The 15,672-nt window shown below is 46.8% G+C and overlaps 1 protein-coding gene and 1 non-coding gene across 2 annotated transcripts in view; one reads left to right on the top strand and one right to left on the bottom strand.

The window, feature by feature from the left end:
- Positions 1-2,365: 2,365 nt before the first annotated feature.
- Positions 2,366-15,672, bottom strand: part of LOC139241220 (zinc finger protein 615-like) — a 31,184-nt gene continuing 17,877 nt past the window's right edge. Inside the window, exon 4 of the mRNA XM_070869881.1 lies at positions 2,366-3,144. Within this exon, the coding sequence (XP_070725982.1) occupies positions 2,518-3,144 (627 nt within the window). The 3' untranslated portion in view covers positions 2,366-2,517. The remainder of the gene's footprint in view (positions 3,145-15,672) is intronic.
- On the top strand, positions 9,647-9,842 carry LOC139241235 (U2 spliceosomal RNA). Its single transcript, XR_011588828.1, has one exon. It is a non-coding gene; the product is annotated as a U2 spliceosomal RNA (small nuclear RNA).

Consider the following 15,672-nt stretch of genomic DNA (forward strand, 5'->3'; position numbering starts at 1 on the left):
TAATATAAACAGATACAGGGTCCAGTGTAATATAAACAGAGACAGGGTCCAGTGTAATATAAAAAGATACAGGGTCCAGTGTAATATAAACAGAGACAGGGTCCAGTGTAATATAGACAGAGACAGGGTCCAGTGTAATATAGACAGAGACAGGGTCCAGTGTAATATAGACAGATACAGGGTCCAGTGTAATATAGACAGAGACAGGGTCCAGTGTAATATAAACAGAGACAGGGTCCAGTGTAATATAAACAGAGACAGGGTCCAGTGTAATATAAACAGAGACAGGGTCTAGTGTAATATAAACAGGGACAGGGTCCAGTGTAATATAAACAGACAGGGTGTAGTGTAATATAAACAGAGACAGGGTCTCGTGTAATATAAACAGAGACAGGGTCTCGTGTAATATAAACAGGGACAGGGTCTAGTGTAATACAAACAGAGACAGGGTCTAGTGTAATATAAACAGAGACAGGGTCTAGTGTAATGTAAACAGCGACAGGGTCTAGTGTAATGTAAACAGTGACAGGGTCTAGTGTAATATAGACAGAGACAGGGTCTAGTGTAATATAGACAGAGACAGGGTCCAGTGTAATATAGACAGAGACAGGGTCCAGTGTAATATAAACAGACAGGGTCCAGTGTAATATAGACAGAGACAGGGTCTAGTGTAATATAAACAGAGACAGGGTCCAGTGTAATATAGACAGAGACAGGGTCCAGTGTAATATAAACAGAGACAGGGTCTAGTGTAATATAAACAGAGATAGGGTCTAATGTAATATAAACAGAGACAGGGTCTCGTGTAATATAAACAGGGACAGGGTCTAGTGTAATACAAACAGGGACAGGGCCTAGTGTAATATAAACAGAGACAGGGTCTCGTGTAATATAAACAGAGACAGGGTCTAGTGTAATATAAACAGAGACAGGGTCTAGTGTAATGTAAACAGAGACAGGGTCTAGTATAATGTAAACAGAGACAGTGTCTAGTGTAATATAAACAGAGACAGGGTCTCGTGTAATATAAACAGGGACAGGGTCCAGTGTAATATAGACAGAGACAGGGTCCAGTGTAATATAAACAGAGACAGGGTCCAGTGTAATATAAACAGAGACAGGGTCGAGTGTAATATAAACAGAGACAGGGTCGAGTGTAATATAAACAGAGACAGGGTCCAGTGTAATATAAACAGAGACAGGGCAGGGTCCAGTGTAATATAAACAGAGACAGGGTCGAGTGAAATATAAACAGAGACAGGGCCCAGTGTAATATAAACAGAGACATGGTCCAGTGTAATATAAACAGATACAGGGTCCAGTGTAATATAAACAGAGACAGGGTCCAGTGTAATATAAACAGAGACAGGGTCGAGTGTAATATAAACAGAGACAGGGTCTAGTGCAATATAAACAGAGACATGGTCCAGTGTACTATAAACAGGGACAGGATCCAGTGTAATATAAACAGGGACAGGGTCCAGTGTAATATAAACAGAGACAGGGCCGAGTGTAATATAAACAGAGACAGGGTTCAGTGCAATATAAACAGAGACACGGTCTGGTTTAATATAAACAGGGACAGGGTCTCGTGTAATATAAACAGAGACAGGGTCCAGTGTAATGGAAACAGAAATATAAACATAATAGCAGAGGCCAGGTCTAGTGTAACAGTTCCAGAGACAGGGTCTCATACAGTAAGAGTGGAGACAGGGTCCAGAGTAATAACAGCAAATGCATGGCCCACTGTGAGAGTAACAAGACAGTGTTTGATCCAATAATAACAGAGGCAGACTCTAGTGTAATGCTGAACACACTGTGGATCTAGTGTGATGATCACACAGGCAGTATCTAGTGCAACAAAACAAAGATTGGGTCTCACCGATAGTGTGTGAAAGTCAGGGCCTATTGTGATAACCTAATTCGCCCATCACCCCTGTGCTCGGTTCAAGAAGGCAGCAGCTAACCATCACCTTCTAAAGGGGCAATTAAGGATGGTCAATAAATGCAGGCTGGTTCGCCCACATCCCGAGAATGAACAAATAAAGAACAAACACAGTGAGAAATGAGCTACAGAACTGCCGACATCGTCAGCTTTAAGGAGTCATTTCCCTTTGGAGATCGGATTGCCCATTGAGTTTGATTAAACTGATGTTAAAGTAACAATGCTGCTTTGTCCCATGACAGTAACAGATTATCAGAATATTTCCCATCGGGTGAAATCGAATGTCAGACTTGGACATCGTGTAGATCCATTTTTTAAAAAGTTGTGGGAACTCCATTCTAAATAAATTCCACCCAGTTCATAACAATTCCTCAATCAGCTCGTCTTATCATTGAGATATCAAGGACTAGGCACACGGTGTTTAAAAGAAAGCTGATTTATTTGACACTTACAGAATATCAAACTATAGCCCAGTTACAGGGTTATTAACCTCAGCAGAAATAAACTCCAACTGCCAGAATGAACATGGTTCAGTCCCAGTTGTGATTAACAGCAGAATCCAGCCCCTGCCGTCAATTGTGAACTCGCTGATGTTTCAGCAGGGTGGATCTCTGAGTGAATCCCTTCCCACACACGGAGCAGGTGAACGGCCTCTCCCCAGTGTGAACTCGCTGGTGTTTCAGGAGGCCGGATGACTGAGTGAATCCCTTCTCACATTTGGAGCAGATGAACGGCCTCTCCCCGGTGTGAACTCGCTGATGTATCAGCAGGGTGGATCTCTGAGTGAATCCTTTGCCACACACGGCGCAGATGAACGGCTTCTCCCCAGTGTGAGTTTGTTGGTGCGTCAGCAGGCAGGATGAATCACTGAAACCCTTCCTGCACACGGAGCAGATGAACGGCCTCTTCCCAGTGTGAACTCGCTGGTGTTTCAGGAGGCCGGATGACCGAGTGAATCCCTTCCCACACTTCGAGCAGATGAATGGCCTCTCCCCAGTGTGAGTTCGTTTGTGTGTCAGCAGGTTGGATGAATCAGGGAAACCCTTCCCACACATGGAGCAGATGAACGGCCTCTCCCCAGTGTGACTGCGCCGATGAGTTTCCAGCCGGGATGGGAATCTGAATCCCTTCCCACAGTCCTCACATTTCCACGGTTTCTCCGTGCTGCCGGTATCCTTGTGTCTCTCCAGGTTGGACAATCAATTGAAGGCTCGTTCACACACACAACACGTGTACGGTTTCTCCCCGCTGTGAATGGTGCAATGTTTTTTCAGGCTGTGTAACTGGTTAAATCTCTTTCCACAGTTAGTGCACTGGAACACTCTCACTCGGGTGTATGTGTCTCGGTGCTTTTCCAGTCACACTGATGTTTGAAATCTGTTCCCACAGACGGAACAGATAGACATTTCTCCTTCCACAGTCAAAGGCCGATGATATTCAGGTTCTGATGAATCAAGTGACTCTGTCAGATCTTGATGTTGTTTGGTTTGAGATTCCCGTCTGTAAATCCTCCCCTTCGAATACCCTGTAAAAGGAGTTTACTGTAAGTACAGAATAGAAATTCAGAACCGACAATTCTAGTTTCTGGACAATGTTCCTTTACATGCCCAGGATCATTTAACCCTAGTCAGAGTAGGAATCGCAGGATAGCGCAGATGAATACGTGGCTTGAGCAGTGGTGCAGCAGGGAGGGATTCAAATTCCTGGGGCATTGGAACCGGTTCTGGGGGAGGTAGGACCAGTACAAACCGGACGGTCTGTACCTTGGCAGGATCGGAACCAATGTCCTAGGGGGAGTGTTCGCTAGTGCTGTTGGGGAGGAGTTAAACTAATATGGCAGGGGGATGGGAACCAATGCAGGGAGACAGAGGCAGGAGACTGAGGGGAGATGGGGGGGGGGGGGGTGGGGGGCGGAGAGGCCCGGGGCGGGGAACAGGAAGGGCCACTGTGCGGCAGAATTCTAAAAGGACAAAGGGTGTTAAAAAAACAAGCCTGAAGGCTTTGTGTCTTAATGCAAGGAGTATCCGCAATAAGGTGGATGAATTAACTGTGCAAATAGATGTTAACAAATATGATGTGATTGGGATTACGGAGTCATGGCTCCAGGATGATCAGGGCTGGGAACTCAACATCCAGGGGTCTTCAACACTCAGGAAGGATAGAATAAAAGGAAAAGGAGGTGGGGTAGCATTGCTGGTTAAAGAGGAGATTAATGCAATAGTTAGGAAAGACAATAGCTTGGATGATGTGGAATCTATATGGGTAGAGCTGCAGAACACCAAAGGGCAAAAAACGTTAGTGGGAGTTGTGTACAGACCTCCAAACAGTAGTAGTGATGTTGGGGAGGGCATCAAACAGGAAATTAGGGGTGCATGCAATAAAGGTGCAGCAGTTATAATGGGTGACTTTAATATGCACCTAGATTGCGCGAGCCAAACTGGAAGCAATACGGTGGAGGAGGATTTCCTGGAGTGCAGAAGGGATGGTTTTCTAGACCAATATGTCGAGGAACCAACTAGGGGGGGAGGCCATCTTAGACTGGGTGTTGTGTAATGAGAGAGGACTAATTAGCAATCTCATTGTGCGAGGCCCCTTGGGGAAGAGTGACCATAATATGGTGGAATTCTGCATTAGGATGGAGAATGATACAGTTAATTCAGAGACCATGGTCCAGAACATAAAGAAGGGTAACTTTGAAGGTATGAGGCGTGAATTGGCTAGGATAGATTGGCGAATGATACTTAAGGGGTTGACTGTGGATGGGCAATAGCAGACATTTCGAGACCGCATGGATGAATTACAACAATTGTACATTCCAGTCTGGCGTAAAAATAAAAATGGGAAGGTGGCTCAACTGTGGCTATATAGGCAAATCAGGGATAGTATTAAAGCCAAGGAAGTGGCATACAAATTGGCCAGAAATAGCAGCGAACCTGGGGACTGGGAGAAATTTAGAACTCAGCAGAGGAGGACAAAGGGTTTGATTAGGGCAGGGAAAATGGAGTACGAGAAGAAGCTTGCAGGGAACATTAAGGCGGATTGCAAAAGTTTCCATAGGTATGTAAAGAGAAAAAAGTTAGTAAAGACAAACGTAGGTCCCCTGCAGTCAGAATCAGGGGAAGTCATAACGGGGAACAAAGAAATGGCAGACCAATTGAACAAGTACTTTGGTTCAGTATTCACTAAGGAGGACACAAACAACCTTCCGGATATAAAAGGGGTCAGAGGGTCTAGTAGGGAGGAGGAACTGAGGGAAATCTTTATTAGTCGGGAAATTGTGTTGGGGAAATTGATGGGATTGAAGGCCGATAAATCCCCAGGGCCTGATGGACTGCATCCCAGAGTACTTAAGGAGGTGGCCTTGGAAATAGCGGATGCATTGACAGTCATTTTCCAACATTCCATTGACTCTGGATCAGTTCCTATCGAGTGGAGGGTAGCCAATGTAACCCCACTTTTTAAAAAAGGATGGAGAGAGAAAACAGCGAATTATAGACCGGTCAGCCTGACCTCAGCAGTGGGTAAAATGATGGAATCAATTATTAAGGATGTCATAGCAGCGCATTTGGAAAATGGTGACATGATAGGTCCAAGTCAGCATGGATTTGTGAAGGGGAAATCATGTTTGACAAATCTTCTGGAATTTTTTGAGGATGTTTCCAGTAAAGTGGACAAAGGAGAACCAGTTGATGTGGTATATTTGGACTTTCAGAAGGCTTTCGACAAGGTCCCACACAAGAGATTAATGTGCAAAGTTAAAGCACATGGGATTGGGGGTAGTGTGCTGACGTAGATTGAGAACTGGTTGTCAGACAGGAAGCAAAGAGTAGGAGTGAATGGGTACTTTTCAGAATGGCAGGCAGTGACTAGTGGGGTACCGCAAGGTTCTGTGCTGGGGCCCCAGCTGTTTACATTGTACATTAATGATTTAGACGAGGGGATTAAATGTAGTATCTCCAAATTTGCGGATGACACTAAGTTGGGTGGCAGTGTGAGCTGCGAGGAGGATGCTATGAGGCTGCAGAGTGACTTGGATAGGTTAGGTGAGTGGGCAAATGCATGGCAGATGAAGTATAATGTGGATAAATGTGAGGTTATCCACTTTGCTGGTAAAAACAGAGAGACAGACTATTATCTGAATGGTAACAGATTAGGAAAAGGGAAGGTGCAACGAGACCTGGGTGTCATGGTACATCAGTCATTGAAGATTGGCATGCAGGTACAGCAGGCGGTTAAGAAAGCAAATGGCATGTTGACCTTCATAGCGAGGGGATTTGAGTACAGGGGCAGGGAGGTGTTGCTACAGTTGTACAGGGCCTTGGTGAGGCCACACCTGGAGTATTGTGTACAATTTTGGTCTCCTAACTTGAGGAAGGACATTCTTGCTATTGAGGGAGTGCAGCGAAGATTCACCAGACTGATTCCTGGGATGGTGGGACCGACCGATCAAGAAAGATGGATCAACTGGGCTTGTATTCACTGGAGTTCAGAAGAATGAGAGGGGACCTCATAGAAATGTTTAAAATCCTGACGGGTTTCGACAGGTTAGATGCAGGAAGAATGTTCCCAATGTTGGGGAAGTCCAGAACCAGGGGTCACAGTCTAAGGATAAGGGGTAAGCCATTTAGGACCGAGATGAGGAGAGACTTCTTCACCCAGAGAGTGGTGAACCTGTGGAATTCTCTGCCACAGAAAGTGGTTGGGGCCAATTCACTAAATATATTCAAAAGGGAGTTAGATGAAGTCCTTACTACTCGGGGGATCAAGGGGTATGGCGAGAAAGCAGGAAGGGGGTACTGAAGTTTCGTGTTCAGCCATGAACTCATTGAATGAGGCTAGAAGGGCTGGATGGCCTGCTCCTGCACCTATTTTCTATGTTTCTCACCCAAAACTCAGTGTATTAATTACTTTCAGTTAGGGGCTCAGCGAATACCCCACAGCATCCCTGACTGTCAATGTGTGAATAGAGCATCATGCCTGCAAACCTGATTTTAAATTTAAATTCACTCAGCAAATTTATTTAACAGAAGATGAACATGTAAACAGATCATGGCCCAATAATACAGCTCTATATTAACAGGAGGAAGTCTGTTATCAAAATCCTTGAGTAAACAAAATAAAGATCCCAAATGTAAGAGTCCCTCGAATCCTTTGTTGACATTTTTCAAATCTCGCCCAGTTTCTTCCTTGTTACAGAATTCCTGCACCATGTGGGAGTCAATATTGGTCAAAAACTATCAATTGGAAATTTCTAACAGATTTTTCCGCTTTATACACAGCTCTCCCCTCCTTTATATGCAGGATTAGTGTTACGAGGAAGTTGAATACCCGACTACACAAATTTAAAAGGGCCCATCAGTGAATTATTCTTCACTCCAGCCTTTAACCGATGAAACTTGTAACACCGAGGCTGAAATTCCACTTCCGTGCACCGGGTTCCAAACCTGGGACTGTACATGGGGATTTTAACCCTGGGACTGTACATGGGGATTCTAACCCTGGGACTGTACATGGGGATTCTAACCCTGGGACTGTACATGGGGATTCCAACCCTGGGATTGTACATGGGGATTCTAACCCAGCGACTGTACATGGGGATTCTAACCCTGGGACTATACATGGGGATTCTAACCCAGGGACTGTACATGGGGATTCTAACTCTGGGACTGTAGAAGGGGGTCCAGCTCTGGGGCTCTTCTGTTAGAATTGTGTGGGATGTAAACCGTAAGCTGGGCACTTACCATCACCTTCAGGAGAGATGGTGAGAAATATGATGTGGGGAGAGTGAGAATAAAATAAATGAGGCAGTAACTAGTGGAGTGCCGCAGGGCTCAGTGCTGGGACCACAGCTCCTTACAATATACATCAATGATTTGGATGAAGGAATTGAGTGTAATATCTCCAAGTTTGCAGATGACACTAAACTGGGTGGCAGTGTGAGCTGTGAGGAGGATGCTCGGAGGTTGCAGGGTGACTTAGACAGGTTAGGTGAGTGGGCAAATGCATGGCAGACACAGTATAATGTGGATAAATGTGAGGTTATCCACTTTGGGGGCAAAAACTCGAAGACATAATATTATCTGAATTGTGGCAGATTAGGAAAAGGGGAGGTGCAACGGAACCTGGGAGTCATGGTACATCAGTCATTGAAAGTTGGCAGGTGGTAAAGAAGGCAAATGGTATGTTGGCCTTCATAGCTAGGGGATTTGAGTATGGGAGCACGGAGGTCTTACTGCAGTTGTACAGGGCCTTGGTGAGACCTCACCTGCAATATTGTGTTCAGTTTTGGTCTCCTAATCTGAGGAAGGACGTTCTTACTATTGAGGGAGTGCAGCGAAGGTTCACCAGACTGATTCCAGGGATGGCAGGACTAACATATGAGGAGTGACTGGATCAATTGGTCCTTTATACATTGGAGTTTAGAAGGATGAGAGGGGATCTCGTAGAAACATGAAACATTCTGACGGGACAGGTTAGATGCGGATAGATTATTCGCGATGTTGGGAAAGTCCAGAACCAGGGGACAAGGGGTAAGCCATTTAGGACTGAGATGAGGAGAAACTTCTTCACTCAGAGAGTTGTGAACCTGTGGAATTCCCTGCCGCAGAGAGTTGTTGAGGCCAGTTCATTGGATATATTCAAGAGGGAGTTAGATACGGCCCTTACAGCTATGGGGATCAAGGGATATGGAGAGAAAGCAGGAAAAGAGTACAGAGGCAATGATGAGCCATGATCTTTTTGAATGGTGGTGCAGGCTCGAAGGGCCGAATGGCCAACTCCTGCACCTATTTTCTGTGTTTCAATACCTTTCACTCCCGGACACTGGGACCCGGTTGGGAACAGACACTGAAGCCCCGCCCACTCTGTTCCCGTGCAATGATGGCTGCGCATGCGCTGTTACGCGATGAAGCGAGCGGACTGCACTCTGAACCTTCCCGCCTTCCTGTACAAAGATGGCGGTGAATCCGGGCCTGTTAACGGGAGAAAAACCCGTCGCTGCAAAGGCGGGAGTTTCGGGCTATTTCTCGGGGCTTGCGGCCTACTCCAGTTGTTTCTGAAGCCTCCCCGCCCACTTGCCGATCGATGACTCCCCTGCGCCCCGCTGATTCTCACCCGGTGCAGAGTCCGGCTCCAGCCTGAGCTCGTCTCAGCGTCCGTGCGTCTCCAGTGCTCGCTCTGCGCATGCTCAGCTCACACTGCCCCGGAGATTGACGGCAGCTCAGGAGCAATAGGAAGTGGGGGGGCGGGACTACAGGACCGAGAGGCAGTTGGTCCTCCAACCAATCGGAGTTCAGAGGGGCGGGGCTTGAGGTTCCCATGTGGGCGGGGCTGAGCCCGAATCACACTCACTGAGCATGCGCGGGCGGAGAAGACGGACACTTCGGGGAGACAGTCGGAGATTGTGGGCGCGGAGAGGATGTGGACCCGCGGGTGGGCCGGGGGAGAATTCATATACACCCGGTGTAGGCCTCAGGCTCAGAATCAGAGCCCACAGACCCCGGGTTTTCCCCGCGGTGACAGGCCCGGCTCAGCGGGGTCACTGGCCGCCATCTTGCACAGGGCGCATGCGCGGCCACCATGGCCAGGAACAGTGAGTGGGCGGGGCTTCAGGGTCTCAGTAACCCTGGCAACAGGCGCGTCATCGCCTCGCAACAGTAACCGAGGCAAGAGGCATGTCATGCCCTCGGAACACCAGCCTGGATTTCTCGGCCTTTTGGCTAAGATCATGCGTAACTGACCTGACAGGGGAGTGACCATGACCAGAAAGTGGTTCTCCCTGGATCAGGAAGGTGGTTCTCCTGTGCTTTTTGGAAATAGGAGGTGGATTGGGGGCCTGACCCGTCCACCTCCATGGCACGAACCTGGTAGCAGTACACCAGGAACGGTGCTTGGGCTCCAGGCCTTTTGGCTAAGAGCAAAAACACTGGTGCAGAGTGATCCTTGATGGGTGCAAGGTGACCTTTGGCGTTTATGAGCGGACAATGTGATCTGACAAATAATTGGAAAGATTGGCAACGAATAAAACAAAAAAAAAAACACCAGCCTGGATTTATATAGCGCCTTCAACCTAGTAAAATATCCACAGGTGTTTCTTAGGATTTTATAAGAGAATAATTTGACATCGAGATTTAGAATCACAGAAATTTACAGCACAGAATGAGGCCATTCAGCCTGTGTTCGCGCCGGCCAACACAGAGCTATTCAGCCTAATGCCACTGTCCATAAAAACAGAGAAAATAGGTGCAGGAGTAGGCCATTCGGCGTTTCGAGCCTGCACCGCCATTCAATGAATTCATGGCTGAACATGCAACTTCAGTACCCCATTCCTGCTTTCTCGCCATACCCCTTGATCCCCCTAGTAGTAAGGACTACATCTAACTCCTTTTTGAATATATTTAATGAATTGGCCTCAACAACTTTCTGTGGTAGAGAATTCCACAGGTTCACCACTCTCTGGGTGAAGAAATTCCTCCTCATCTCGGTCCTAAATGGCTTACCCCTTATCCTTAGACTGTGACCCCTGGTTCTGGACTTCCCCAACATTGGGAACATTCTTCCTGAATCTAACCTGTCTAAACCCGTCAGAATTTTAAACGTTTGTATGAGGTCCCCTCTCATTCTTGTGAAATCCAGTGAATACAAGCCCAGTTGATCCAGTCTTTCTTGATCGGTCAGTCCCGCCATCCCTGGAATCAGTCTGGTGAACATTTGCTGCATTCCCTCAACAGCATGAATGTCCTTCCTCAGGTTACGAGACCAAAACTGTACACAATACTCCAGGTGTGGCCGCACCAAGGCCCTGTACAACTGTAGCAACACCTCCCTGCCCCTGTACTCAAATCCCCTCGCTATGAAGGCCAACATGCCATTTGCTTTCTTAACCGCCTGCTGTACCTGCATGCCAATCTTCAATGACTGATGTACCATGACACCCAGGTTTCTTTGCACATCCCCATTTCCTAATCTGTCACCATTCAGATAACAGTCTGTCTCTCTGTTTTTACCACCAAAGTGGATAACCTCACATTTATCCACATTATACTTCATCTGCCATGCATTTGCCCACTCACCTAACCTATCCAAGTCGCTCTGCAGCCTCATAGCATCCTCCTCGCAGCTCACACTGCCACCCAACTTAGTGTCATCCGCAAATTTGGAGATACTACATTTAATCCCCTCGTCTAAATCATTAATGTATAATGTAAGCAGCTGGGGCCCCAGCACAGAACCTTGCGGTACCCCACAAGTCACTGCCTGCCATTCTGAAAAGTCCCCATTTACTCCTACTCTTTGCTTCCTGTCTGACAACCAGTTCTCAATCCATTTCAGCACACGACCCACAATCCAATGTGCTTTAACTTTGCACATTAATCTCTTGTGTGGGACCTTGTCGAAAGCCTTCTGAAAGTCCAAATATACCACGTCAACTGATTCTCCTTTGTCCACTCTACTGGAAACATCCTCAAAAAATTCCGGAAGATTTGTCAAGCATGATTTCCCTTTCACAAATCCATGCTGACTTGGACCTATCATATCACCTCTTTCCAAATGCACTGCTATGACATGCTTAATAATTGATTCCATCATTTTACCCACTACCGATGTCAGGCTGACCGGTCTATAATTCGCTGTTATCTCCCTCCCTCCTTTTTTAAAAAGTGGGGTTGCATTGGCTTCCCTCCACTCGATAGGAACTGATCCAGAGTCAATGGAATGTTGGAAAATGACTGTCAATGCATCCGCTATTTCCAAGGCCACCTCCTTAAGTACTCTGGGATGCAGTCCATCAGGCCCTGGGGATTTATCGGCCTTCAATCCCATCAATTTCCCCAACACAATTTCCCGACTAATAATGATTTCCCTCAGTTCCTCCTCCTTACTAGACCCTCCGATCCCTTTTATATCCGGAAGGTTGTTTGTGTCCTCCTCAGTGAATACCGAACCAAAGTACTTGTTCAATTGGTCCGACATTTCTTTGTTCCCCGTTATGACTTCCCCTGATTCTGACTGCAGGGGACCTACGTTTGTCTTTACTAACCTTTTTCTCTTTACATATCTATAGAAACGTTTGCAATCCGTCTTAATGTTCCCTGCAAGCTTCTTTTCGTACTCCATTTTCCCTGCCCAATCAAACCCTTTGTCCTCCTCTGCTGAGTTCTAAATTTCTCCCAGTCCCCGGGTTCGCTGCTATTTCTGGCCAATTTGTATGCCACTTCCTTGGCTTTAATACTATCCCTGATTTCCCTTGATAGCCACGGTTGAGCCACCTTCCATTTTTTATTTTTACGCCAGACAGGAATGTACAATTGTTGTAGTTCATCCATGCGGTCTCTAAATGTCTGCCATTGCCCATCCACAGTCAACCCCTTCAGTATCATTCGCCAATCTATCCTAGCCAATTCACGCCTCATACCTTCAAAGTTAGCCTTCTTTAAGTTCAGGACCATGGTCTCTGAATTAACTGTTTCATTCTCCATCCTAATGCAGAATTCCACCATATTGTGGTCACTCTTCCCCAAGGGGCCTCGCACAACGAAATTGCTAATTAATCCTCTCTCATTACACAACACCCAGTCTAAGATGTCCTCCCCCCTAGTTGGTTCCTCGACATATTGGTCTAAAAAACCATCCCTTATGCACTCCAGGAAATCCTCCTCCACCGTATTGCTTCCAGTTTGGTTAACCCAATCTATGTGCATATTAAAGTCACCCATTATAACTGCTGCACCTTTATTGCATGCACCCCTAATTTCCTGTTTGATGCCCTCCCCAACATCACTACTACTGTTTTGAGGTCTGTACACAACTCCCACTAATGTATTTTGCCCTTTGGTGTTCTGCAGCTCTACCCATATAGATTCCAAATCATCCAAGCTAATGTCCTTCCGAACTATTGTCTTAATTTCCTCCTTAACCAGCAATGCTACCCCACCTCCTTTTCCTTTTATTCTATCTTTCCTGAATGTTGAATACCCCTGGATGTTGAGTTCCCAGCCCTGATCATCCTGGAGCCATGTCTCCGTAATCCCAATCACATCATATTTGTTAACATCTATTTGCACAGTTAATTCATCCACCTTATTGCGGATACTCCTTGCATTACGACACAAAGCCTTCAGGCTTGTTTTTTAACACCCTTTGTCCTTTTAGAATTTTGCTGTTCAATTGCCGTTTTTGTTCTTTGCCTTGGGTTTCTCTGCCCTCCACTTTTCCTCATCTCCTTTCTGTCTTTTGCTTTTGCCTCCTTTTTGTTTCCCTCTGTCTCCCTGCATTGGTTCCCATCCCCCTGCCATATTAGTTTAACTCCTCCCCAACAGCACTAGCAAACACTCCCCCGAGGACATTGGTTCCGGTCCTGCCCAGGTGCAGACCGTCCGGTTTGTACTGGTCCCAGCTCCCCCAGAACCGGTTCCAATGCCCCAGGAATTTGAATTCCTCCCTGCTGCACCACTGCTCAAGCCACGTATTCATCTGCGCTATCCTGCAATTCCTACTCTGACTAGCACGTGGCACTGGTAGCAATCCCGGGATTACTACTTTTGAGGTCCTACTTTTTAATTTAGCTCCTAGCTCCTTAAATTCGTTTCGTAGAACCTCATCCCTTTTTTTACCTGTGTCGTTGGTACCAATGTGCACCACGACAACTAGCTGATCTCCCTCCCTTTTTAGAATGTCCTGCACCCGCTCTCGGTCCAGAGCCCTGTGGGTTACGACACTTCGAGTGTACATCCAGGTACTGTTTAAATCTTATTAAAGCGTGGTCGAGGCAGAAACTTTCAGGTAGTGGGCTCCAGACCCCATCACCCTCTGGGTGAAGAAATGTATCCTCTAAACCTCCTACCTGCAGAGTGAGGGAGTTTCAGAGTTTGGGGCCGAGGCAACAGAAGGCAGGACCACCGATGGTTAAGTGTTTATAATTAGAGATCCTCAAGAGGGCATAATTTGAGGAGATCAGATATTTGGGGAGGTGCGGGCATGTGAGGCTGAATAAGATGATCGAGATAGGGAGGGAGAGGCCAGGGAGGGATTTGTAAATAAGTATGAGAATTTTGAAATTGTTACGTTGCATAACAGGGAGCCAGTGTCGGTCACACAGATGATGGGTGAGTGGGACTTGCTGCGAGTTAGGACACAGGCTGCCGAGTTTTCGATGACCTCGGGTTTACATAGGGTAGAACGTGGGAGGGCAGCCAGGAGTGTGTTAGAATAGTCAAGTCTAGTGGTAACAAAGGCATGGTTGAGGGGTTCTGCAGCAGATGAGCTGAGATAGGGGCGGAAACGAGTAATATTCTCGTGGTGGAAATAGACGGGTTTGGTTAAGGTGGGAATACGTGCTCGGAAGCTCATTTCAGGATCAAATATGACACCACATTTGCGAACAGTCTGGTTCAGCCTCGGACAGATGCTAGAGAGAAAGATGGAGTGAGTGACTAGGGAACAGAGGTTGTGACAGGGACAAAAGACAATGGCTTCAGTCTTCCCAATATTTAATTGGAGAAAATGTCTGCTCACCTGGTACTGGATGTCGTACAAGCAGTCTGACAATTTGGAGACTGTGGAGGGGTCGAGAGAAGTGGTGGTGAGGTAGAGCTGGGTGTCGTTAAAATCATAGAATAGTTACAGCACAGAAGGAGGCCATTCGGCCTGTTGAACTCTTGCCGGCTCTCTGCAAGAGTACCTCAGCTAGTCCCACTCACCTGCCTTTTCCCCGTAGCCCTAAAATGTTCTCTCCTTCAGATACATATCCAACTCCCTTTTGAAAGCAGTGATTGAGTCTGCCTCCACCATCCCTTCAGGCAGTGCATTCCAGATCCTAACCACTCGTTGTGTAAAAAAGTTTTTTCTCATGTTGCCTGTGGTACTTTTGCCAATCACTTTAAATCTGTCTCCTCTGGTTCTCTACCCTTCCGCCAATGGGAACAGTTTCTCTCTATCTACTCTGCCCAGACCTCTCATGATTTTGAACACCTCTATCAAATCTTCTCTGCTCTAAAGAGAACAACTTCTCCAGTTTATCCACGTTACTGAAGTCCCTCACCCCTGGAATCATACTCGTTTATCTTTTCTGCACCCTCACTAAGCCCTTCACATCCTTCCCACAGTGCGGTGCCCAGAATGGGACACACTTCTCCAGTTGAGGCCGAACCAGTGTTTTATGCAGGTTCATCATAATTTCCATGCTTTTGTACTTTATACCTCTAATCATGAAGCCCTGGATCCAGAAAGCTTTTTTAACTGGTTTCATAACCTGTCCTGCCACCTTCAGCGATTTGTGCACATAAACCATCAGATCTCTCAGATGTATTCTCGACCTGACATCTGTCATACGCATTCTTTTTCTGCTTCCTCCTACTCCCAGGCTACCTGTGCTGTTTGCGGCCTAGGGGACTCCATGGGCCATGTATATATTGTGTGAGAGGTTGCAGCACCTGGATAGTTACCTGAAGGGGCTGCTCCTCAACTCTTGGTTGCACTTTAACCCCATGCTCCTAATCTTTGGTCGCCCGGTGCGGAGGGGTTGGGTAAGATGGAGGATCTTCTCCTGGACCTGCTCTTGGGCCTGGCTCAAACAGCAAGTTGTAGGTCCAGGATGGGCAGGCCCCAGGGGTGGGTCACTCTGGCTGCCTGCCTCTCTTCCACGGTCAGGAAAGGAAGGAGAGAGAAAACGGGGAACTACGGGCCAGTTAGCCTGACATCAGTAGTTGGGAAAATGCTGGAATCCATTA

The sequence above is a fragment of the Pristiophorus japonicus genome (assembly GCF_044704955.1).
Source record: "Pristiophorus japonicus isolate sPriJap1 chromosome 24 unlocalized genomic scaffold, sPriJap1.hap1 SUPER_24_unloc_2, whole genome shotgun sequence".
Classification (NCBI taxonomy): domain Eukaryota; kingdom Metazoa; phylum Chordata; class Chondrichthyes; family Pristiophoridae; genus Pristiophorus; species Pristiophorus japonicus.